The sequence below is a fragment of the Anas platyrhynchos genome, chromosome 3 (genome assembly GCF_047663525.1).
Source record: "Anas platyrhynchos isolate ZD024472 breed Pekin duck chromosome 3, IASCAAS_PekinDuck_T2T, whole genome shotgun sequence".
Lineage (NCBI taxonomy): Eukaryota > Metazoa > Chordata > Aves > Anseriformes > Anatidae > Anas > Anas platyrhynchos.
In genome coordinates, this window is record NC_092589.1 from 98,282,739 (window position 1) to 98,310,141 (window position 27,403).

The window sequence follows — 27,403 nt, forward strand, 5'->3', positions numbered from 1 at the left end:
AGTAGCTACGGATTTTCCCATTCCTTACGTTTGGAGGATAATCTGCAGTTGGTGTAGAGTTCATATAATAACCACAAAGTTAATTTTACTAATTCTACATTTCTATATTGTGTGGGAAAGGCAGACATTGTAAGGGCTGGACAGAATTGAGTCAGAGCCACTAAGATTCCTCAGCAACTTCTATGGGACAAAGATTAACACATATTATGGGCAGTTAAAACAGTCAAAGATACTAGACATTGAAGATGTTAAATGTGGAAACAGAAGTGTGGTGTCAGCTCCTTTATAAAAGTCTTATAACAGGTACTAACCTGTCAGAACTGTAACATGTAATACTAGATGTTCACCTTCACAGGGATAAATTCAGATACATTTTAATTAACAGCAAATAATAAAAGACCAATAAAAATAATTTTAACATTTTTTAAATGTCAGGTTTCAAATTTACTGTAAGTAACTATTGTAGGAAAGCAATGAGAAATATCTAGGAAAAAAAAAAAGTCTAAAAGATACTTTACAAAATTAATATGTTCTCAGGAAATATATTATCTTTAAGTATTGTGAGATCCCAATTGAAATTTAAGCAATAATGCATGGAGAAAAGGTGTGGAGAAAAGACTGATAAAAACTTGTGCTAAGCTGTATCTGGAATTCAGTGAAAACAGTAGAATGTCATACACAGCGCTGCTTTGTTCATGAAACAAGTAGGGTGGCCTAAGAGTGTCTGCTTCCAGGAATCCCTGACTTGAAAAATATTCTTCCCTCTTCTTCATCATATCCTAAAGCTACGGGTCTTTAAGGGTAGAGTCCATCATTTTTCATAGTCTTTGGGACATTGACTGAAGCACTCAAGCTATGAAGTGTGAGATTATTTAAAAACATATTGTGATGGACAGGTATGATATAGGATAGGCAATTGTGTTGAAAGATCATTAGATATATTGTTCTAACAATTGTTAATTTTTTACTGTAATACCTCCTTAGAACAGCAGAATGATGCTGTGACAGAGAAACTGAAGAATGTAAGAGTGTCTAGAAAGATTGCTACTTTGTTGTAATTTATTTCTTCTCTTCTCTTCTCTTCTCTTCTCTTCTCTTCTCTTCTCTTCTCTTCTCTTCTCTTCTCTTCTCTTCTCTTCTCTTCTCTTCTCTTCTCTTCTCTTCTCTTCTCTTCTCTTCTCTTCTCTTCTCTTCTCTTCTCTTCTCTTCTCTTCTCTTCTCTTCTCTTCTCTTCTCTTCTCTTCTCTTCTCTTCTCTTCTCTTCTCTTCTCTTCTCTTCTCTTCTCTTCTCTTCTCTTCTCTTCTCTTCTCTTCTCTTCTCTTCTCTTCTCTTTTCTCTATTCTTCCACTTTAGTTCCTTCAGATGTATTTTTTATAAATTCACTCTGGAAAGGGTTTTATGAATATTTAGGAAAAAGACAGCCTGCTACTCTGACTGTTGATTGGTTCAATACTACAAGCAGCAAAGTAAATGCCACATTCACTGAAGCATCCAACATACAACTCAAACTATCAGGTAGGCTCAGAATTCAATGTTATAAAATCTGTCCTTTTTACATTTGTTTTTTTCTTGATCATTTTTGTTCTATTTTCTCTTGAACAGGAAGCAAAAAACTTTGTTTTCACTAAAAAATCTTTTTCTGCTTATTTTCCAAAAGGGAAGGTACTAACAGTCACTTTACCATGTATTTCAGTTATTTTTATGTAGTTACCCACCTATTTTTCCCATTACATTTCAATTTCATTCCTATTCATTTCATTTCCATTACATTTACATTGGTTGTTTTTTGTTTGTTCATTTTTTTGTTTGTTTTTATTAATCTCAGACTGGTGGGTAGCATTGACCTTTTAAACTCACAGGTGATTCTGTGATATGCAAAGTGTATGCAGCATTTTAAGAACTGTAACATTGAAAAGATCCATTATTCAACAATGATCTGCTTTAAAAAACATCTGCTTTAAAACAATATGGTCTTGATAATGGCATGACATACAATAGTATGTAGTAAATTATGCATACCTTTTAATCAACATTGTATATTCCTTTCTTCAAATCTGACACCGTGATGTTCTGATCTAGTCTCTGATCATAATTATATTTGACATGAGCATTATAAGCTATTAGTACCTTTTAAGGTAAAGGATTCTGAGAGAATTTCCTTATTGGCTACCTTACAGCAAATTTTCTTTCACTTAAGCACTGTTATTTACTGGAGTAATATAACGTTGTGTTGTCAGTAAAATCCAAATTTTTCCAGTTCTAACTGACAATCTTATCTTAGCAGGAAAGTAATTCTCTGTGTATTCAGAATTACTGAAATAGTGCATGAAAAGACAGATATTCATGATCATTTATGTATAAAATCTAACAGTATAAAAACATCTTTGCATTTTATTACCAGTTATAGTATGGACAAAGGGCAAAAGATGAATGAAATTAGATCCTGTTATTACAGCAATGTAAACTCTTATTTTATCCAAGTTTTAAAATTATGTTCTTACATGTTCTTTACAAAATATTTTACTTCTAAAGCAATGTACTTGGCTTTGAAATGATACTTGAATAAAATAGTTCAAAAATTGTTTAAAAGGCATGTGTCGTTTATATTACTAGGTGTTTACAAGAAAGAAGAAGCCCATTTGTTATTGAAAATTTTTCAGATTAAAGGACAAAGTGATATTTTTGTAAGCAAGTTTGAAAATGACAACTGGGCACTAGATGGTTATGTAAGTAACCAGACTACTATAGCTTGCTAAGTTTAAATTTTAAAGTAATTTGTGATTTCCTATATAACTAAACAATTTTTGTATTATAAATATTGAATACAGCACACTAGATGTCAGCGTAGAAACCACATTATTTTTCTTTTCCGAATTATGTATATAATCTTCTATCTCCCACACTCCCATTAGAATTTTTAGCTTACTAAGTGGAAAGTGAAGTGAATCAGCATATTATGCTATGTTTTTGCCTTGTGTAGTTATACATGAGTGGGAATTTTACCTTTATTTGTTTGTTAAATAGTTCACTGTCAGAAAAATTAAAAGTTAAAAGAACTCTCACCTTAAGAAGGGATACATAACAGGAAGTTCTTCACAGAAAGTGAGAATGAACACTATTGCATTAGAAATAGCAGCTGTTTTCCTATATTGAGGAGTAGTATAGGTTTGGCACATATTCAGTCAATCTCAGGAAAACTATTTACACAATGATTTTTCAGCATAAAGAAGAGGGTAAATATGTAGTACCTTAACAGACTATTTTATTTGACTTAGAATTTTCACCTGAAGGATTTTTTTTTATTGTCTCAATATTTATTAAATGTTGATTCTTAGAGTTGCGATTTAATCTTGAAGAAAAAGAGTTATTTTCCTCTTTGCAGTTTTCTTTTGTGCCTCATGTTGCTGTCTATGGGAAATATTTTAAAGACTGACAGCTTCATCTGTACACTTAACAAAATCTGTTAATATCAATTAAAGAATGTTCAAACCCAGCATTTACATCAGATGTTTTAAAGTCATTCCAAGTGTTATTTTAAAATTGTAACAGTGATGCAAACTTTCAATGATAAATGTTCTATAAACATAATCACTAAGGAAGTGAAAAAAAAAATCTGTAAAAACTTCATATAACTAAATCAGAAAAAAGGGTTAAGTATTCTTATTTATTTATATCAGAAATAAATTTTATGTTTTCTTCTTCCTCAACCTACTCTAGGTGTCATCAGGGCTTGAAAGAGGTGTTTTCACCTATCAAGGTGACATACATGGAAAAGACTTTGGAAAATTTATGCTCCAAAGACAAGGTAAATGCATTCATAGAGCTTTAGGATATATATTTGGGGGTTTTTCAAGAGCCAATTCAACAAATGACTCCCATCAGCTTTCTAGCTGAAGCAAGCATGATTATTTCATGCCATTGCTATTATAAAATATACAGTGCATATTTGAAATCTGCAGTTCAAATACCAAGTTCATTCAGCTTAATATTTTACTATCTCATCTATTGTAGCATAGCTACCTAATGAAATGAATACAGAATGTTCCTAAAGAGCCATTGCAACTGTTTCCTTTTCTGTGTACACTTTATATAATTAAAAAATAAAAATAAAATGCATGTCACACAATGCAAAGCTTTTTTCTGCTCAAATGCATAAATTGCAATCAGAATCACAAAGGAAATTAAAAGGAAGATTCGACACTGATTTAAACATTCATTAGGAAACTGCTTATTTCTGGTGAGGGTACTTTTCAGAATATGTATGTGTTTAGACAGAATTCCACTTCACCGTCAAAAATATGAAATGTATGACTGAGGTATATATTCAAACACTACTCCAGCAGCTGCTGATAAACTAGTTATTTTTACTTAAAAAATAATTTTGTCATAAAAGCTACTTAAGTATTTACTCATTAAATATTTGCTTATTAAATAGTTTTGAAAAATACCAGACATGGACATTTGCATTTCCTGATCCTGGAACATGATGTTTACAGCGTAGTATATACACAGCAAAGTACTGGGCTTGCATGGAGAGACAGCCCAGCTAGTATGTCAATAGCAGAGAGTATCTACATTTTATAAATTGCCTCAGTTCCATTAACTTCACTGGTACTGTACCCAATGCTTTTTACAGTTCTGCCAAAACTCCCTTGTATTTCTACACTCTATTAACTGCTGTGATATCAGTTACCCTAAGGATTTGCTCATGTTGGCCACCTCTTAAAGTGCTATATATATGTTTAATCACAAGGCAAAAAGATCTTACTCTTCAGTTTCTCAGCCTAAGAACTGCCAGTTTTTGAAGCTGAATATTATTTCAGTCTTAAGAGTAAACTCTTATGTGTGACAGATTATCTATCTGCCCGTGTTTTGGTATAATCCTTATCATCATAATATCTAAGCTGCTTTTTCTTTCTGATTTTAACAAGCACGCTGTAAAAATAGAGCACCAAGATTTGCTCAAGCATGCATCTTATTTAATAGGCTTTGATATTCTATGATTGATTTTTTTTTTCTATCTCACAACAGTGGGGATATGGGTTGTTGGATTTTGTTTTGTTTTCTCTTTTTCTTTTTACTTGACCCTGGCCAGAAAAGATATCACTACTTCTCCAGCTACCTAAGAAAAGTTTGGAGCCATTTGTTTCAGCATTGAAATCAATAACACATGGAGATAAAGGAAGAACAAGCAGAATGACAATTCAACAGTTACAGTATTCTCTGATAGCTGTATTCTGTGATGGTAGAAAATGTATCACTGTTGAGAGTTGTAATATGAGAGCTCAGTTTGTATTTTCCAAAGGCTAGTAAGGAGCTGTAGGGTTACTGTTACACATAATGCTGAGGGATTCTTTTCTTCTTTGACATCTCAGAAGTGAGATTTCTGTAATTGCAGATACTCTCCATTAAAGGATAATGGATTTCTTTATGTGCTAATTAAATAGGCACTGATTGTCTATAGGTTCTACACTGAAAAACCAATAGCTAAAACAAAACAGCAAATTTCAGGTCAGTAAAGGTCAAAGGTCATAACATTTGTCCATAAGCTCTCAAATTCAATGATAACTTTTTTTCTCTCTCTTTTTTTTTTTTTTTTTTTTTTTTTGGTGTGTGTGTGTTTGGTTTTGTTTTGTTTTGTTTTTAATTTATTATGTTCATGAATATTCTTATGAGGTAATGATCTCATCTGTTCTCCAGCTGAAGACTTATAATATTTCAATTTCTTCCGGAAGTTAAACTATTTGCTGCCTTTACACTAAGCCATAAGTATGCATAAAATATGCAGGCGCTGTTGCATAAATAATGTAATATGAAATTTGTCACCTGAAAACATACTTAAAAGAACAGCATTTGCCAAGAAATACTTGGTTGAATGTGAAAGTCCAATGTGTTTGATGAAGGTTTCCTTATCACACAATACTAGAGGAAGACTAGGTTCAGTGGATACGCTCAGTCTTAGAACTTTATGACATGAAAATTGAAAGAACTTTAGTTTCTAAGTACTGTTTATCCTCTTTCAGAAGCAATTATGTTTGCTTGTAGCTTTAGAGAATAACCTAAAAAGTGAAGATATTTCTGTTATCAGTCTACCAACAGAACTAGAGCTATATCTGAGCCTGCTTAAAATGCCTAAGTTCCAACATTAAATGATTTAACTAGTGTTGCCAAATAAAACATCACTATGGTGGGCTTTTTATTTGATTTATGTTCTAATATCCTGGCCTATAAAGACTGCAAGTCTGCTGCTAGTTTCTGCTTCTGTAATTGCCAAGTGCCTGTGCCTCACCTCTAGAGTTCTAGAAGATTGATGTTCTAAAATCTTGGCCTTGTTCATTCCAATTAGGATTGTCATAGAATCTTAGAATTGTCTAGGTTGTAAAAGACCTTCAGGATCATCAATTCCAACCATCAACCTGACCTACTGAGTCTCATCACTAAACCATGTTCCTTAGTGCCACATCCACACATCTCTTAAATACTTAGGGAATAGGGACTCTACCTTTGCTCTAATCACCCTTCTCCAGAAATAAATTCTTAATAATATCCAGTGTAAACTTCCTCTGGCACAACTTGAGACCATTGCCTCGTGTCCTATCAATTGCCACATGATAAAAGAGAACAACATCCTCCTTACTACAACCTCCTTTCAGGTACTGTTAGAGAGCAATGAAGTCTTCCCTCAGCCTTCTCTTTTCCAGACTAAACAACCCCAGTTCCATCAGTGCTCCTCACAAGTCTTGTCTTCTAGTCCCTTCATCAGCTTTGTTGCTCTTCTCTGCACACACTCAAGCAACTCAATATCTTTTTTGTAATGAGAGGCCCCAAACTGAATACAGCATTCAAGTCTTACCAGTGCCACATAGAAAAGGAACAATTTCTTCCCTAGTCGTGATGACCACACTGTTTCAGATGCAGGCCAGCATGCTGTTGGCCCTCTTGATCACCTGAGCACACTGCTGGCTCATACTCAACCAGCTATCAACCAGTACCCATGGGTCTTTTTCTGCCAGGCAGCTTTCCAGCCACTCTTCACCAAGCCCATAAAGCTGCATGGGGTTGTTGTGACCCAAGTGCAAGACCCAGCAGATAGCCCTGTAGAATGTCATGGAATTGGATGTGGCCCATAGATCCAGCCTATCCAGCTCCCTCTGCAAAGCTTTCCTAGCAGATCAACAGCCCCACCTAACTTGGTATCGTCTGCATTACTAAGGGAGCACTCAATCCATTCATCCATGTCATTTCAAAGTTTCTTCCAAGTACATTTAGCTTGTTTAGATTGAGCTAACAAATGTTGACAAGTAATATGCAATATGAATAATTAATTTATCTGTAATATATTAGATCAATGGGTGTGAATTTCATTTCTTGAAAATGGTCTATGATCACTGAACGTCATTAGAGAAGATGTGGATTTGAAATTTCACTCTATAAAGGTGTTACCCTTCCTTTCCATATCACTTTGCACAACTTTCAAAATTCACAATGAGACTCTGCATCTAAACAGGATACTCAGAATTTGAGAATACATAACAGTTATACATTAGCAAATGCACAAAAAATTAGCTAAGACTAATTAACTATGAAACTATATATTAATATGCTCCTCACACCCAAAAAAGTACCAAAAGAGTCTGCTGTTCAACAGTAATCAGCTAGGTGAAGACAGTCTCTGTTTCTCCTTGGAACAAGTTTACCCTCAAGGGCAGTGAGTTGCTTTCCATGTCAGCATTTTATTCTCTTTAATCCTTGAGCTGCTAGCCATCTTTGTCTCAGATATAGCTCTTCTAATTGTAATTCTACTTTTCTTATCTTACATGGCTTTAGCTGTCACACTCTCACACTTCAAGAGCTGTTTTCTTAGTTAGTGAGCCATGTTGTAGTGATCAGAGCCATGTTGTAGTGATGCCAGACAGCAGAAACCCGTAGCTGAGGGTTACACAGAAAATGCATTTGAAAGCTCTAAATAACAATAAGTAAAGGATCGTAATGAGTATTTTCTTACAAAATTTTTTTTTTCTAGTACACATAAATGAGAATATTCAGTAACAGCTTGCACAGTAAGGACTTCATTGTATGATATCAAAATCTGAACTTTACCTGACTGCTGTTGTTTTTTAGGAGGCTAAAGAAACTCCTGTCATTCTGTGAAATGATTGAAAGACATTTATAATCTTACAAAATATCTCTTGATTGAATAATGTTTCCCGGTGACAAAGTATGTCTTCTTCTTAATTAAAAGAAAACTCAACTATTTTCTGCATTAATTTTCTCTTGGCTGTAAGCAAAGCAATATATGTTTCTAGTTTTAGCTGTGTTAGCAATCAGTACCTAAATTAGAGCATTACAATAGGCCTTCCCATTTCTTATCACAATAACACTGTCAGGAGAAATACAAAGTTCATATCAGGATACGTTTAATCACAAATAACTGTGAACATCATTGTAATAAGTACATGAGACCAAGTATTGTACATGAATAAAATTTAAATTCTCCAGAATTGGAACAAAGTTTCCATAATGAAAAACACACCACATGATCTGATCAACACTGCCAACGCCAATTAAAGGTTGCAAATTTTATTTAAAAGTTTCAGGATTGGTTATCTTAAATGCAGTACTTCAAAAACTGTGGAAATATCGAAAATTCAGGTACTTCCAATATAAGTTTAAGGTACTAACATCTGTGTTTCAGTTATCAAACACATTTACTTAAATTATCTAAATTAGTCTAGTTTTAAATGTTCAATTTAAAAAAGTATATATTTTTAAACAATCCCATAGTCTGTTCATACAGACTATGTACATACATACAATTACTTATAATGAATTTCAAACTGTTTTCTTTTAGTTGAATTCTGATTAGATATTTTCAATTTTTGCAGCTACTTATACATTAAAGTATGATTACTACATACAACATGACGATAGCTTTGAGAACATAACAGAAGGCAGTGAAAAATATTACATTTTTTTTCATGTTTAGTGATCAAAACTGATGATTCTGAAATTCCTAGGAGGATGCTTTAATTTCAAGGGGAACTTGATTACTTCTAGATTTCATAAATTTTGTAAGTTTAATTGTGCAAAATGTATTAGAATATTAGCAGGTGAAATATCTAAGTTTTAAAAATATCTAATGGAACAAAACCTTAGCTCATTCTTCTTTCCAATTGAGCTTGAACCACAAGAAATTATAGGAGAATTGCTTGTTTCTTTCTTAGATTTTCATCTTACTTAGATATGACAGTAGACTGTTAGAAGCAGCACAGTGGCTGTGTGTCTGCTATGTGGCTGATCTGGGCCAGAGTCCTAAAAAGACTGATGCTGCTGCTGCCATCAATGAGGGAATCATGGTGTTTGAGACAGTGCATACTGTTGGGTAAGAGCATTTCTGGGCAGTAAACAGTGGTGTTTCCTATTCTACTCTACTAGCATCACCAAAAATATCACAGAAGAGCAAATCCAGATATCTGTCCCAGCCTTGTCTGTACAGTAATTTACCTTGGCTCTGGTCTATTCTCTTTGAATAACATCTCAGTATGGCTTAAACTTATTCCACTGAAGAGCTGTAAGTTTGTTATGGTGAGAAGAAATTGACTCTGCTTTAATTGTAAAATTACTTTTCAACCTTCACAATTGTAGTTGTCTGTTGGGGACCTATTTAACAAATCTGACAATGTCTCTCTATCCTGATGGAAAAGTGGGTTCCACAAAATGCCTTTCAGTCCTATTTATCTGCTTGTCCACAACAGGAACCCAAAGAGGCCATGCCACAGGCGACCTTTGCATTCTCTGCACATGAATTTTATTCCAGTGCAAAAGCAGCCACTGGAAGCTCTAAACCCTTAAAGGAAATTGTGAAGCAGCAAGAACATGCACAGAGGTGCACAGGCACAAGAGTGTATTGAACCCAGCAAAAAACACTGTGTTACCTCAGTTCTCCCATCCTTTTTCATGTTTGGTATAGTCACTCATTGCTTGTCGTTTCTAAGCTGAATATTAAAGATGCAGCCATAGAAAAAAATTTACAGTGTTAATCTTTTATAGTAGAAGATGTAGGGCTTAATTTTATTCAGCTAGTGACTATTGACAGGTACGTTTCATAATTATGATTTTTAACCAAAATAAGGATTATTTTACCTACTGAATACTGTTTTCAAAGCATTTTAATAGTTTTTAATGACACATTATTAAGTGGTATTAACAAGATCTGTGCTATGATACTGCATGCTGTTTACTTCATGTTTTTAAATAGAATGATTTTATCAAAACAATTTCTTTCATTCAACAGATATAGACAAAAATAGAATTAAAAAGATAACTTTTTTATTTAAAGGTAGATAGCCTGGAATTTTTATTTCTGCCTGTTTTTGTTTCATTTCAGGTCCCTTAAGTGCAGACACAGACCTTTCAAATCACTACTATGGTACAAACAGCAGTTCTGTTGCAGCTGCCATCCTGGTCCCTTTCTTTGCTCTTATATTATCAGGGTTTGCATTTTACCTCTACAAACACAGGTATTGTAAATCTAATTTATTTTCTACCTTAATACACTATTTGTTTTAATTTTGATAAGCATAAGTGAATAAAGAACACAACACTAAAGCTTTCCAGAGTATCTTTGCTCTAGAAAGACAAACATTTTAAAGAATTCCTACAAAGGGGTTCAGTGCAGAGCAGTTATTAATGGTGAACAGTTAGAAAAATAAGTCACTGTGTTAAGGAACAAAGACCTATAAACTTTGGTTCATTAGGCTATCTGATTGAAATCTCAGGTCACATGTTATACTCTTTCATTTTAACACTTTATTAAATTGAATATATGCTACTTCTTTCAACATGTGTATGAGTATTAATTATACAAGCTGAAAAATCCATAAGATCCCTAAGGGAACAGCCCAAAATAAGACTACTTACAATACGTGCTGGATAAGCTAGCAGATACTACTAGAATTGGCATCACTTCAGCTTGTAAGAAACTTTTACATGTCAGTAGATAATAGAATAAATTCAATCATTTTGTCTAAAATTTAATTTAAAAACTGATATCTATGTATTTTTTGAATATTTGTTCATTCTAGGTATTACTTGTTTAGAGCTTTCTGGGAAAATTCTTGTGTTTCCTATTGAGTTACAATATTCACTGCTTTATGTTATTTGCAGTTTGTAAAATGGTGTTAAACAGAAATGCCGATTTTAGTAACACACTCTTAAACCTTTGTTCTATAATCATGATAGCAGGAGTATTTTGTGATTGTAAGAAAACATACAGACAAAATAAAGTCCACCACTGGCCTGTGATAGACTTGACTGTCTACCAACCTCAACATTAGATGATTTGTGAAGAAAAAGTTGCAGCGAGGCTTGAATTTGTGAGCTCCATTTAAAATGATGCATGTCAGGAAATGAAATACAGTCTTTGGTTGAAAATACTGCTCAGGAAAAGCTATGAATTGTGCTACAGAACAAGTTATTGGAAGATGCTTTTCTGGTGCCTACAGATCTGCATGCTCAGATAGCTCCAACTTTGAAATGGGGGAAGCTTATGTAGCAGCATGAAGAAATAGGCTTTCAGATAGGGTGAAGAGATGGAACCTAAAGGGAACATCGCTGTCACATTGCTCTTAGAAAGAGGAGACAAACTCTAAATGAAATGTAATAGGACTGTACTGTGACCAATAGGTACATTTTGTTCTATGAAGTTCTATGAAGTTTATTAAGTCTGATGTGAGTAGTAGAGGTTTCTTTTCTATTTGGTAGGAATATATATCTATTTAAGAGACTAAAATTTGGTCTTCAGTAGAGCAGATGTAATCCCAATGTTTATGGTACTGTTGGTGCAGTACTGCAGTTCTGCCTACCTTCATCTAATTTAGATGTATTAGATTCTTTAAAAAGGAGATGTTGCTTATTAACTTGGTGTTTCAAATAATATTCTTCTTTTTCTGTGTTTTCAAATTATTATTCCATTAAACTATAGTTTATAGAGAGTTTATCAGAAGATATTTAAGGTATCTCCAAGAAATTAACAAGTTCATTAATAATTTAAAGTAGCTCTAGGTCACCTTTATTCTTTCTGTCAAAGAGGATGTTCCAAAGGAAAGAGAACAGACTATGTCACTTTGAAAGCCATTTTCTTGAAGATACCTTAGGGATGACAACATTAAATTTTCACAGTGATGTAGTAAGTAGTTATGCCACTGAAGGCTCTCTATATCAGTGAATTTGAAAGTAGTCTTATGGAAAAAAAACACTTTTTTTTTTTTTTTAAACAGATACTTCTGCTGTACCAGATTAATAACATCTAATTAGAACCAGTGATGTTAAAGCTTTTTTTTTTTTTTTTCATAGTTTCAATACCTTCTATCTGGCAGACAGGGAGTGCATCAGGACAGAAAATGGCATCTCAGTCTTTCTAAATAAAATCAAAATATAATTAATTATTTACACATAGATGTTAAGATTTCTGAACATGTTTTGTTACTTCTTAAATAAAAACATTCAGAAAAATGTATAATTGCATGCATAAGAATTATTTGTAAGTTGTCATTTTCTGTTACTGACGTCTTTCCAGTGACAGTTTTCCCTATCTGCTACTGAAAACATAATTTCATAAAAGTTTGATTTTTCAGCAACCCTCTTTTGAATTTTTACTATGAAATTCTTTGCTAAATTGTTTAACATTTTTAAGCATCTATATTTTGCTCTCCTTCACAGACTTTCTGGCCCTATTTCAATGGCTGAGGGAAAGTATAAAATTCTATACTGGACCTCCTTTATTTATTTCTTTAAATACTTTTAGGTGCTGAGAGACTTAAAGTTGCAAAATACAATATAATATTAATTTTATTATACAATTTTACTGAATATACCAGGAAGTCTGCAAAATTCTGTTTCATTTTTCATTTAATTATTGGCTTAATATATTCTAACAGAACTTATAAAAATGTGAACAACCCTGAAGTTTTGATATGTTCTACATGGTGGTAAAGTAATAGCCAGAATACAAGAGTGGTTCCTGAAAGATAATACATTGTATCATTTGATCTACAAGTGTCAAAATTTCTGAAAATGTTAGCTAGGATTTGGTCAATCTGATTACATATGCCTGGACATATAAAATCTCTGTCAAGGTTTCTAGTACTGTTTATTGTAGGAAGTATTCATGGAGGTATACAGGCATGCAATGGCAGATTTATCTGGAATAACTGAAATTACTGACCCTTATCTGAAGATTTCTACTGCTAACAGTGTACCATTTTCTAGAAACTCACAGTGCAGAGCTGCTTAATTGAGGCTATGCTGGCTGACTTTGCACTGACAGTACATTTAGTACTGTCCAGGAGACCTGTTACAGCATTTCAATGGTGCAACACTAACTTCCTGTTCTGGAATGGTAATAAACTGCTGATAACAGCAAATTACTAAACTGCTCCCACTATCTCTACTAGAAAACATCTAAGTCAGTAAAGGCTGTGAGCATTTATCTAATCTAAAACCCATGATGCAATTGAAAAGAATTGAATTAGGAGCTGTTCACTCACGTGTCCTTAGGTACACCTAGTCGTCTACTCTATTCAAGTCTTTCAAACTGACAGTTTGTATTGATCTATATCAATACAATAATAATATTTATATGTTCCTAGGTATACTGTAAAAATGAGTGTGGATAAAATCCCATATCTCTAGGAAAGTTAATTAGAATGCATTGACTGTGATATAATTAAATTTATCAGTTAAAGATGCCACTGAACTTTTCAAATTAAAACCAATACTTTGGAAAGACCATTACATATATTTGTAATTTGGTAATCTGTTAATTTAGTAAAGATGGAATAAGTGTTTCCACTCAATGGAAGAATTCTTTTATGGCCAGAGTATAGCAATCTAAAAATGAAAATGTCATCAGAAAATATCGTAATTGTTACTACTGACATAATGTGTTATATTATTAGTTTTCAAAGTATTTTGTTTGTACTTTTGCTGTGCATTGCTTTAGTTTTGGCTGCCAATTTGGCCACTAACAACAGGCTATGAAGTTGTCATAATTTTGACAGATTTTACATGGGGAATACTTATACCTCTATTATGCCTATATTGTTTTCGTGCTTTGTAGTATTGATTTGCCAATTAAGAATTTGTGTTCTTCTTTTCATGTTGTAAAAGCAATTTTCAGACAGATTTCTCTTACTTTTTAAGTCCCTGCAACATCCTTTATGGATTTCCATTTACCTGCGTTAGACAGTTATGCAGCTTGTGTAGACAGGAACTTTGAACATAAAACTTGTGATATTTGTAGAATTTTTATTTGTAATGTTTACTAATGTTCATTTCCTGCCTTTTTTTCCAGAACAAGACCAAAAGTACAGTACAATGGGTATGCTGGACATGAAAACAGCAATGGACAGGCTTCATTTGAAAATCCTATGTATGACACAAACTTAAAACCCACAGAGGCAAAGGCTGTGAGGTTTGATACGACTCTGAACACAGTTTGTACAGTGGTATAGCCTTCAGTGCCCAATATGACTGATTCATAGCCATACCTCTGATGGACAAGCAGTAATTCCTTTGGTGCCATATACCAGTTTCCCTTCTTCTCTTGGCTTTGCTGCTGTAATCTTTAACATCTTCTGTCAGCCTACATGCAGCTAAATTTTCTGGTAAAAATGTGTCAGTCTTCTGGGGATCAGACAAAGAATATTTTTTCATCTGAAGTTGGATTAAAATGCCTGGCTGCATCTGCTTCAAATCAAGGCACACTTTAAGGAAGACTGCCAAGACATGCCAATTAGTCATATTTAATGCCTCAGACTTTCATATTTGTATGTGGCTGGATGCCTTTCAATTCATTCTTCTGGGCACTTGAGTACTGTGACAAATGAAAGCACCACGGATTATCCCCAAGTACAGGAATATTTGAAGAAATAAAGCTCTCTTGAAGGAGAAGACAACCTTCCTCGAGGTTGCATACACCTGAAAATGCTTTACCATTGAAATCTTGCTAAAAGTAAAAAAACTTACAGTGTATCTCATACATAGGGTGGTTTGCCAATTTCCCAATCAGCTGTTATATTGCAAAATGTTAATGCACAATTTTTTTGCACTAGAGTGTTCTGGATGATTGAGTAAGATACTGGTAAAAATATACAGGGTTTCTACACACTTCCATTGTATATAGACATTCACTCACTCTTTGCCAAGCAAAGCATTCCACAATAAATTTACTTGGAATATTAAATTATGAACCCTATGCTTAACATCAGTTAAAATCTTGTGTGAGAGAGGACAATATATCTTTTGTCAAATTTTGACTAAATTTCTTTCTAAACGTGATTAGAAGTCAATGGAGACTTTCAGCCAGAACAAGAGCCCATTTCAAAGAAATTTTCATTGCCAGATTGTTTTCCTCTGAAATCAGTCATCAATCACTATTGTCAGTATCATTCTATTTAACAGCAGGGGGGTTAGCAGCTATTGCTGCTTGCCATGTACAAATGTGAATAGTAATTTATTTTAGATAGCTCATAAAGCCTGTGAGCCTGTGCTCATAATACAGTCTTCCCTTTTGCATTTTTTTCCATTTTTTTCCTGTAATATGACATCATTTTCTGATGTTACATAAAACTAAAACACATTACAGTAGCATATGTAAACCCAGTGCAAATTGTCTATAACAAGTTGTCATTCAGTTTCTACTTTGAACAAAGGGAAATATTCAACTATCTTCACTTCCTGTTTTTTTGTTTTTTCATTTTTTTTAAACACTGCTTATTGTTTTTTTACTTACACAGTTTGAAAGTTTGACATTTGTAACTATGAATGGTTGAGTAATAATTAACATTTGCCTAGAATTCGAGGTTTTACTGAATGAAAACAAAACAAAACAAAAATATGCCAATGGGTAGATTAATTAATTTTTAAAATTAAGAAATGGTGAAGTAAAAATTGATTTTATTCATACACATTGAGCTCAGAAACAAGGAAGGTTTGCTTTGCTTTTCTATAAAATTTGGGTTTGAGTTTCTTTTTCTCAAGCTTTCTCAAAATGAAACTGTAGCAACAATGTCCAGTTGCTATACAAAATTGGAGAAAAAGATTTCTGAACTCCATATGTGTGTGGGTCTGTCAGTTACACACTAAACAAAAAGGAGATATAAGTTCAATGACAGATTTTTCAGTTAATGGTGCAGAACAGAAAGAAAATTTCAGAAGTAACCCTTGGTCAGTTTAACAACTAACATCTGTTAGATGAAAAATACCAGCAATATAATGCAGTGTTGCAGGGCCTCCAGCCGTTATATTCTTCATATGAGCAAGAAAATTTTCTGAAGAAAATTTAATAAATAATCCTTTTCAGTCAGTTTCTTGTTCATTTTTTAGTAGCTTTTGGCTTTGTTTTTTGTTTGTTTCTGAGGTTTTTGTGTAGTAAATTTCATTTATCTGTAACTTCTCAGAGCCCTTCACATTTTCTGAGAAAGAAGAAAGTCATCATAACAAAGTTGTTGTCCTGATCCTCCTCTACATATAGGAAGTTGCTCTGCCAATGAAAAGCTTCCTTAAAAACAGTGAGCCAGGGAGGGAAGCTGTTGTGTGATTAACATTTTTGACAGGTGTTCAAAATTATCATTACTGTTTTTTCTGCAGTGACAATAGCAGAAAGAAAAAAGAAAAAAAAAAAAAAGAAAAAAAAAAAGGAATATTGGAAACAAGTGCAGGATTCTAAGCTATGTAGCTACTATTGATGTAGTTACTATTGATGGTTTCTGTGTAATGACCCATCTAACTACGACTACTGAGGTATGCTTTGGAGGAAAGGTTGCAGAAACAGAATTGTTAAATTATTTGATGTGTTTTCTTAAACAGACCAGATTCTGTGCATTCTTTATCCTTTGGTTCATTTTGAGGAGGTTATGTGAGGATTGTTTTTCATGAGTGAGTGTTCTTTGAAATGAGACACTCAAAATTGGAGCACACTGACAAATTGTCCTGAGATGTTTGTTTGGAGTATTGCATAAACAGATGTTTCATACTTGAACCCAAGTAAAGGAAAGATGTCAGAGTTCTATCAGATCTATCCACATCCCTCAAATACCTCTTCTTCTCCATATGTTTGAGTCTTCTGTTCAGGCTGGATCTCTTTCTCCTGAAGTTATTTTACAGAGGGCTGTGTATGGTGCTTCATCAGAATAAGACTCTTAAAACATTGTACAGTGGCCAGGTAATGGCAGCCAGGAAAACTGCTTTCTGAGATATATGCAGAAGACTTTTCCCCCAGTGTTGACCGTATCATTATTATGGGCTAATAAGACATGCTATATATTTTTTTTTAAAACAGGTTATGTGCTTCAAAGCTGTTAAAAACTGCTGCTTGTATCACACATCTTGCCTTTCTCCAGGCTAGCTGCAATAATTTTTTTTCTTGTGTAAAATATTTTGTAAACAAATAAAAGCTGTTATTAAAAAAATAAAAAAAGAAAAAAAAAGAAAGAACAGGTGGGAGGGTGAGGGTGGGGGGATTTGGGAAGAACGCTGGCATTATGATCAAGTCAATCTAATTTTCATTCCCAGTATTTCATTCTGCCATTTCACTACATGCTGCTGTGACATGAAGTAGGTGCAAAAGACCTTTTTGTACAGAGATATATTTTTTATGAAGAATTTGTAAAATTATTAAATATGCTGTACTTTTTTGATTAATGTAGGTAAATTGTTAAAAATAAATGTTTTTACAATACAAAAAAAAATGTAATTTTCCCAATAATGTAAAATTTACCATCTTTAGCTGATTTTCAGTTCTGATCCTATTACACATGTATTAATATTAAAGTGGCCTGTTAAAAATAAACAGTATTCTCTTTGGAAAAAAAAAATACTATAAAAGATTGTAATATAGCCTGTGCAATGCCACCTACCTTAAAAGCAAAATCAGAGTTCTAATTAAATATTTAATTTTAGATTTTCAGCTTTTGTGTGACCTATTCTTATAAATATTTTTCTTCTATTTGATTTGAAATCTCAGATACTGATTTTTCATTACATTAGTTTGTTCAGCAGAATCTTCGTCTTGTCATTTTAAGTTCCCAAGCATTACACAACTTGGCAAAAAAAAATAAAAATAAAAATAAAAACCAGATATAGTCTAGAGATATGCGATCTACATCCTGTTATCTTATGCTTATCATTCAGATTTTAAAATAAGACATAGGCTCCCAGATCATTGGTTTCTTTTTTAAAAATAACCTGTTTATTCATCCACAAGCCTGCATCCTACCTGTGAAAGTGATGGATCACATGGAGCCAGAGGTTCTTCTGATTGTGTATATGTCTGAGAGGTGGTTCAGCAGTCACTTATATGTGCATACTTCTACTGAAATGAAAATGCCTATGTATATAACAATGTATTTTGGTTTTCAGGGTCAAGACCTGACATTCCAATCAATTTTACTTATTCTTTTATTTTACTATGTATTAATGTAGAGGATTTGTTTACTTGATTTCTCTGTTGGCAACTTAAGAAGTAATGAGTCAGGCTTCAAGCATGTTCAACCCATTAGTCCTTGGGGAATCAGTGGTAGTGTATGAATACGGTTCACCTTTTGAAGAAAATTAAGATATGAGCATGTCCTTGCTTCCTTTTCCATCTTCACAATCTTTCCTGTTAATATTATGTCTTACAGCCAGTTGTTAAAGAGTCCATCTCTCAGAATGATTTGACTTTCATTCTGATATTTAAATAAGGTATAATCATTAGCATAATCAATGGAGATACTGAGACATTATTTGACAGTAAATTGTGATTTTACTTCTAATCCCAAACCATTGCCTGTATGTACTATGCAAGTGAACTATTTTCTTTTTCAGTACTGCCAAGCTGCATGTCAGCTTTTGAAAATTGCTTTTCCCTTATGATCTGTTCAGAAATGTAAGACAGTATATTTAATTTTGAATTGTAGAGAAGTCATTGATAGAAGATATGTTTTCTGTTTGTTGAGGACATAAAGTTGCTTCAGAGCCATACTCAGCTGCACCTGTAAAAAACAAAAATATTTGTTTTTCAGCTGGCATCTGCTAGCTCTGTATCAGCAGTGAGGTCATAAACAGTATCACAAGGGATTGCTCACTATCAGTTTGATTTACTAAAAATAGAAGATGCGTTTTTTAAAGCTGCCTTTAATTTCAAACTCCAATAAACTATATCAAATACATCGCTACCTGCTTTAGCATGATAGATAACTTGAAACCACATGAGCCTGGATGCATTTGATTCCATGCCTGAGAAAACAGAGGTCAGAAGGTAGAGGAGGAAAAGGTGGTTTTTTTTGTTTGTTTGTTTGTTTTGTTTGTTTGTTTTCAGAACACTGCCTTTTAACAAGTAAAATAAACTAGTTTTTAGCATCTCTCTGTAATGCACAAAAGGAATAAAGAAAGCAATGTTTTAGGGATCCATCTCAGAAGCTTTATGTTTTATAGAGTCAGTAGTAAACCAGTATTAGAATTTCAAAACCTTGTCAACGGCCGTCTTGTAAACAAAACAGCATGGGATTGTAGTTTGGACCTCACCATGACAGATGAAAAAGTCAAGCAATGGCTGACATATGTCCAGTGGTTATGAGCACATCTCTATATATATGATATAAGGAAGCAGAAAGTACTCCTAAACAGTGTATTTGTTTATGTCAGTATATACATATTTTTAAAATAGACATAGTAATAATAGAGAAATGTGAACATAATTGGAGCATCATCAGCTCTGGCTCAATTTTGCAGTGCTTAATTTTCAGATGCATTCTGCAGCTTGGTAGAAACTGCAGCATCGAGTCGTGTGCTCACAGCCCATGAAGAATAGATAGCAGAGGTAAGAATTTGCTTGTAACATCCATAGAGAGCAGCAAGCTGAGTGGGGCCAGCTATACTAATCACTAAGAAACATCAAGGCAAGATCATCTCAGTTTTATTCTGAAGAACATAAATCCTTCCACTAGGGTTCCTAAAAGATTCACTTAAGTTGGGCAAATTAGTCACATCAGCTCCTTTTTTTTTTCTTCTTCTTCTTTTTTTTTTCTTCTTTTTTTTTTCTGGCAGAACCCCCATCCAAAACATAAAGGATATTAATTCTTTTCCCTATTACACCCAATACAGTACTAGTAGAGTGCTCAAGTGCTCAAAGTAGGTGTGCAAGTATAGAGTTCAGATAGTTTCTTTAGCCTAAGGAGAAACAAGGGAGTGTTAGTAATCAAGAAGACTGCAACAAGCACTCAACTGTTCAAAGCTGATGCTGAGAAATTAGCTACACTTCTACCTTTTTCACCTTGCAGTGTACCTAGTCAAATTTTCCAAGAATTCTATACAGGTTATGTCTTGCAGACAAAACATGTAGGGACCCTTCCTAGTTTGAGAATCCTTCTACAGTAGGTAACTTGCCAGACAGATGAAAATTATGTTCCTGGTGGACTTGACAGGAAGAAACATTGGTACATTAATTTACTTGTAGATAAAATAGCAACCAGAGGAGGGTTTTGAGAACATAATTTTTGACCTCAAGAAACTAATGTCAAATAGAAACCAAAGTCTTCATTGAATCTTCATGTTCAAAAAGTTTGAGATCATCTGTGCTTTGGAAAATCACAACTACAATTTGTTCAGAGGGAAATATTAGACAGAAATGTAAACCAAAAAAATACCTGAATGAAATCTCTTTAAGAAAATAATTAATATCTTCTAGAATATAAAAACTCCAGAATCAAGCTGAAGGACCCATTAAATCAACACTTCAAACACCAAATGGTTTTAGTGTTGAAATAAGATTGTAAACATTTTAAATAAATTCAAAGTAATTCAAGACTGAGAAAATATAAGTATCAGCTGAGAAGATGGACAATAAAAATAAGATTACAGTCATAAATTTTGTAAAGGGAATTAAATATTTCAGAAAAAAAATAATCCATAGCTGCCATTTCTTGGGTTGATAATGATTTTTTTTTTGTTAAGAAAATAAGGAATGAAAGACACTTTAGCAAAGAAAAACTCATAAAGTGCAGCAATTAGAGATACAGTTAGTGAACATGAATAATGTAAGTATTCATTCCTCATTAAAATTTTTCACCTGTGATTTTGTGGTTGGAAAGAGGTTACATTAGATGCTTATTTCACATATAGATTACATTGTACTATCCAGATAATTGTTAAACAGGAAGAATTTAAGCAATACCTGTTAGAGATAAACATTTTAAAAATCAGAGATAACACAGAACTAATACCTGGTAGTTCTGAAGAAATTGAGTGGAAATGCTTTTATTGTGCTAAAAATAATAATAATAATAAAAGACCCATGTATCCTAATATTACATTTTGAGAAAAAAAAAAAAAAAAAAAAAGGAAATCTCACTGAGATCCTCTTGAGAGAGAACAGAATGACAGGATGGAGTTAGAATCTTGTCAACAAATTTCAGAGTGAACAGTTTTTGTCACCCAACTCTTGTGTAATTCTTGAAAGCTGGATTGATAAAATGAGTAGATTTGTATCAAATTTAAATAAAAAAGGCAATTGATTTCCTTGCACACAATAACAAATAGAACTAGATAACCTCAGTAAATGCACAAGTTGCTTAAGAGCTGTCTCTCAAGCACATACTAGGGAATTATTTCTGAAAAGTGGGATGCTGGAAAATGTCCATGGGGCTGCTGCTGGTAGTCTGACACTGCCCAATGGTAATATAGAAAAAAAGACAGTCTTGCTGAAAACAAATAAACAAAACCCCACAAAATAAACAAACAACAACAAAAACGAGAAAACAAACCAAAACAGATATTACAAGTGGTTACAAGACAATGAAGAAAAATTTGGTCTCCTTGATAAATTAATTAAGCACATTTAAACAGCATTTTTAACATAATCTCAAGAATAGTTGAAAATAAAAAATAAGGGTATTGAGACTGTCTATATAAAATGTGATATTATATCCTAAAACATAATGTCTCTGAAATAGATTTGCAACTGTGATGCTGTGGCAAAATATGAAGTATTGAGTTATTGGGTATAAAACTGGAGTACTCACCAGGAAAGGAGAAGTGATTTTCAGCCCCACTGTATATGAAGTTGTATTAGATTTTGCAAATATTTCTGCAGTCAAAAGATGAAAATAATAAAAAAAAAGAGCATGCCAGAAACTGTAGACTTGAAATTATAATCAGACCATTTAAAAGGAAAATGAGGTACACGTATTTATCAGTGCAGAAAATAATCCTGTGAATTAATTTTATTTTAGAAATTATGTATAATCCATGTTTTCATGTAAGATTGTTGTTAGTTCTGCATTGAAGATTGAGTGGTTCTTTCACGTTTCTGAATAAGAATTAATAAATAAAACTCAAAATAAAAAAAATAATTTAACTTGGGATCTCTAAAATGTAAGACTCTTAATCTGGGCTTTATGAGCCTAGTTCCAAGAATCTGAATCACACATTTGCCACCTCACTCCTTTGATCTATATCAGTACTAGGAAATAAAACACCATGGTATTGAGGGCAGTTATCACAGACCAGCCCACAACTACACTATTAAACTCTTTTAGATTCTAAAACAGCATGACCACATTAACAACAATGATTAGTAAAGATCACTAATACTGTGAAATATTTGGGAGAATACTAGTTGATGTGGGACAATCTATACTAGAACCCATTCTTCACATTTAACAGCATAAATGAACTGGAACATAAACTCCCATGCTCAGGAGAATTCTTTGTCACTGCTAGATTTTCTAGGATAAATACAGTCTTACAGACTTGAGAGACTCTAAATGCTCAATTGTTCATCAAGAACATTCACCAAAGAGAGATCTAGTATAACCCTGTTATTAAGGGTAATCACCAACTCATTTGTCAATTGTGATTAAAATGGAACAGATCCTGCAGATTTCATGAGGAACTCTTTCCTTTCAGGATGTAAAAAGCATGTGCAGAATGTGTCCAGGAGACTGAAGTTTTCCAAACATTTAGCAGAAGAACATGGCTTCATTTCAGAAAGCTAATCAAGCTTATGTATAAACTAGGTGAGAAACTGTTCGTTCTAATATAACTCTGAGCAAGTCTGAAAAATAAATATGGACAACTAAGGCGCTCAGAGGAAGTGTATGAAGGGAGCTGTATTAAGTTTGCGTCTCCTTATAATGTGGTTTCCAAGTAGAGGCTGTTAGGGGACTGGAGAGACAATGTTAGACTTCGTAGAGTTCTGCTGAAGTCAGAACTTAGCAGGTTGGTGAAGAAGGCCATGTACACCACCCAGCCTTCTGGAGGAAGCTGTATGTTGTCCAGGTCCTTAGGAAGGAAAAATAGATTCAGGAAAGGAAGCAAAGAAATGTGAATCATAAGGAGTGTGGATGGGGGACAGCATTTTGAGCCTCAGAGCTTCTCCAGGACACAGCACTTTTACTTGGAAAGAGTTTTATGGTCTTCCAAATCAGGATGTACCTCATATAGATACACTTCTACAGCTGTACTCCATACATAAGCATACAAGTCTGGGTGGGTAGTTCACAGACAGCAGACCTGGCTGAATTACTCCTAGGCAACAGCAGGGCAGTAGTACGGCAACCTGAAGTAGAGCCTCCTCCACTCACCTGAAAGGTACCTGAAGTATCACAAGACCCCTGATCCTTGCTCATACAACATGACTTACAATGACAAAGAACAGGCACTAATGGGGATTAAAATGTTTTGTCTGATGTATTTCTTTTGCAGAGACATCTGAAGAGGATATCTAGTCACAAGAAGGTGACCTGAGGAACTATGCAGAGACATGGATTGTCAGTCACTGGTCACCTACTTAAAAAGGCTTATGAAGGGCCAGAAGGCCTCTTGAAGTGCAACAATACTCAAGAGATGTGGCAAACGGTTAGTTGTCAGTCCTGATGGTCTTTGCAGCCAAAAGAGAGGAGTGAACCAAGATGTGTGAGGACAAGAAGATTCTTCTGGAAACCTTTGCTTTTGGAAGGGCTGAGTGCAGAAACTCTAGGAGCTCCTGAATCCCTCAGGGAGATTCAAGACCTCTCAAAACTACCAGTTTTATTCTGCTCATCTTGACAACGGTGAGAAAATGTTATGGACAAATAGGAGTTCATTCCCACTTCTCCCCACCACCACTACCATTTTCTGGTGCATGGTATTTGACTTTTTGTTTTCTTAGACTATTAGACTTTCCTAATATCTATATATAACTGCCAAATCTCTCTTCCTACCCCCTCCCCCCTTCTTTTTCCCATTTAGCAATGACTTAATAATAAAAACTGTAATTCATAAGGATTTTGTTAGTGGCTTTTCATTTCAGAATGAAACATAACAATGCCTGGTGATGGTAGGAGATGTAGCTGATTGTTTGGGGGGTTCAGAGCCTGACATGGGTAGGTGGGAGTGAAAAATAAGCAAAAGGATAGGGTTAACCAAGCTGGCAAAAGCTGTAGTATGAGGAAAGTAAAGGAAAATGTATGAGGAAAGTAAAAGGAAAATGAAATTTGGTGTGGCTTCCTTTTAACTACTGCTGTAGTGTAGCAGACTGTAAACTGCAGCTATTGTGCTTGTGAGGCTTCTGACCAAACTGGCAAGCAGCACATGCCACGCTGCCACCTGCTAGAGGGAGCTCCCAAATGGTCCCAAGTGCTCCTGCTGGGACAGAAAAGGATACTTCCCTGGTTGTGTGTTGTACTGGGTCTGGCTGGAATGTTAACTTTCCTGGCAGCAGCCCATACAGTGCCGTACTCTGTACTTGTAGCTGGAACGGCAGTGTTATCACACCAGTGTTGTGTCTACTGCTGAGCAGCAGTGGCACAGCATTGGGCCTTTCTCTAACCCTCCTACGGGATGGGCAAAAAGTGAGGAGAGAAACATCACTAGGGCAGCTGACCTAAACCAATCAAAGAGATATTCCATACCATGTGATGTCACACTCAGCAATAAAAGGTGGAAACAGGAAGAAGAGGGGAAGGGTGGGCTCTTGTTGAGAAGACGTCGGTCCTCCTCTCAACACCGGCTGCGTGCGTTGAGGCCTTGCTTCAAGGACGTGGTCAATCACTGCTCATTTGTGGGAAGTAGAGAGTAATTTCTTTCCTCTGCACTTCCATATAGCTTTCATTTGTTTTGTTTGTTTGTTTTCCTCCCTTCTTTTTATTTTCCCTTTTCCCCTCCCTTTTCCCCTTTCCCTTTTTATTTCCCCTTAGTTAAATTGTTTAGTTCATGGTAGTCTTTATTTAATTATTATAATTATTTCCCTTTAATTAAATTATCCTTATCTCAACCCGTGAGTTGTTCTTTGCTTTACTTCTCCCCCTCCTCATCTAAAGGAGGGGGAGTGAGAGAGCGGTTGTGGGGTTTAGCTGCCCAGCACGGTAAAACCACCACGTGTGTGTGTGTCTGTGTTTGTGTGTGTGTCCGAGTGTACCCACAAATGGCAAAAAAATGGGTTTAATGTGCCTAAGAGTATAGCAACCTAATGGGGTATCATTTAGAGAACATAGAGTACAAAACTTTTACATCATGATGATGTGTGGTGCAATGTGAAAGAAAGATGTGTGGATGGAGTATCACAGAATGTTTGAGGATGGAAGGCACCCCAAACAGGGCCACCTAAAGCAGGTTGCCCAGGACCATGTCCAGACAGTTTTTGAATATTCCCAACAAGGGAGATTCCACAACCTCTGGACAACCTGTGTCAGTGTTCATTCATAAAGAAGTGTTTCCTGATGTTAAGATGGGAGCTTCTGTGATTCTGTTTGTGCCCACTGCCTTCTGTCCTGTCACTGGGCATCACTGAATACAGCCTGGCTCCAACCTCCTTGCACCCTCTTTTCAGTTATTTCATAGACATTGATGAGATTTCACCCTGAGCCTAGCTTTCTCAGCCTCTTATAGAATGGCTCAGGTTGGAAGGGACCTTAAAGATCACCCAGTTCCAACCCCCCGCCATAGGCAGCAATGCCACCCATCAGATCAGGTTTCTCAGGGCCCCATCCAACCCGGCCTTGAACACCTTCAGGGATGGAGCATCCACAACTTCTCTTTGCAACCTGTTCCAGTGCCTCTCCACCCTCACAGTAAAGAATGTCTTCCTTTTATATAATCTAGACATAAAGAATTTCCTCCTAACCGCTAATCAAAATCTCCTCTATTTTAGTTTAAAACCATTTTGCCTTGTCTTATCATTATCTGATTAAGCAAAGAGTCATTCTTCTCATAAGAGAGATGCTTCAGGCTCTTCATCATCTTCATGGCCCTTTGTTGGGCTCTGTCTAGAATGTCCATCTCTCCTTTGTACTAATGAATCTAGAACTGAACACAGCACTCCAGATGGAGTGGCCTCACCAGTAGAAGGGAAGGGTCACCTCTTTTGACCCGTTGGCAATACTTTGCCTTATGCAGCCCAGGATACCATTAGCCTTCTTTGTACCAAGGGCACACTTCTGGCTCACATGTTGGTGTTTTTTGTCTTTCCTATTTCTACTTTCTTTGAAGTCTAAGGGAAAGGGAGAAAATGAAAGTCCTACATTTCTAAAGTAACTCAGTATTGTGTATTCTCAGTAAGATTTAGTTTAGGTTTACCATCTCCCCATTTTTTTTTTTTTATTGTTATTTTTTCCCATGTCAATAATCTGCTCAGTTTAAGTGACATTCACTTACTAACCTTAATTTAAATACAGCATTTATGTGTGTGCTCTTGCTCTCCGTTATATACACATACATACATGCACATTTACTTTGCATTTTCTTTAGTTCAAAATTCTAAACACCGTTCTTTCTTCTGAATTCATAGTTCATGGTAGCTGAAAAACATATATGTTGGTAGTAAGGAAATAAAGCATATTCTTTTACAACTCTAGAAAAAATCCAATATAAAGCAGATAAATTTTTGCTAGTCTCATCAATATTTTTTTTGTTGTTGCTGTTTTTTTTTAATTGCATTTAATGATCACTTCTTCTGTCCTAAATTATTAATCTGAAGTTATCCTTGGAGTAGGTCCATCAGACACTGCTGACTCATGTTGAGCCTGCTGCCAACCAACATCACCAGATCCCTTTCTGATAATCTGATCTCCAGCCACTTGTCTCCGCATCTGTGTCCAGCATTACTCCATCCCAGGTGCAGAACCCACCATTTACCTTTGTTGAACTTCATGCCATTGATGATTGTCCAGTGCCTCACTCTGTCTACATTTCTCTGCAAGGCCTCTCACCCCTCCGGGGAGTCAAAAGCACCTCCCAGTTTGGCATCATCAGAAAACTTGCTGAGGATGCACTCCAGTCCTGCATCTAGAACATTGTTTAAAATGTTGAACAGGACTGGCCCTAGAACTGAGCCCTGGGGAGCACTAAAACCAAAAATCTTCATCTATATGAATAAATAAATAA

General features: G+C 34.8%; 1 protein-coding gene across 2 annotated transcripts in view; it reads left to right on the forward strand.

Moving 5' to 3' along the window:
* The window catches only part of CSMD1 (CUB and Sushi multiple domains 1), a 1,163,917-nt gene extending 1,145,948 nt beyond the window's left edge, over positions 1–17,969 (forward strand). For both annotated transcript variants that reach the window (XM_038176472.2, XM_038176473.2), the window contains 5 exons: positions 1,355–1,516; positions 2,615–2,727; positions 3,719–3,806; positions 10,389–10,521; positions 14,355–17,969. In XM_038176472.2, the coding sequence (XP_038032400.1) occupies positions 1,355–1,516; positions 2,615–2,727; positions 3,719–3,806; positions 10,389–10,521; positions 14,355–14,514 (656 nt within the window). In that variant the 3' untranslated portion in view covers positions 14,515–17,969. The remainder of the gene's footprint in view (positions 1–1,354; positions 1,517–2,614; positions 2,728–3,718; positions 3,807–10,388; positions 10,522–14,354) is intronic.
* Positions 17,970–27,403: the final 9,434 nt, after the last annotated feature.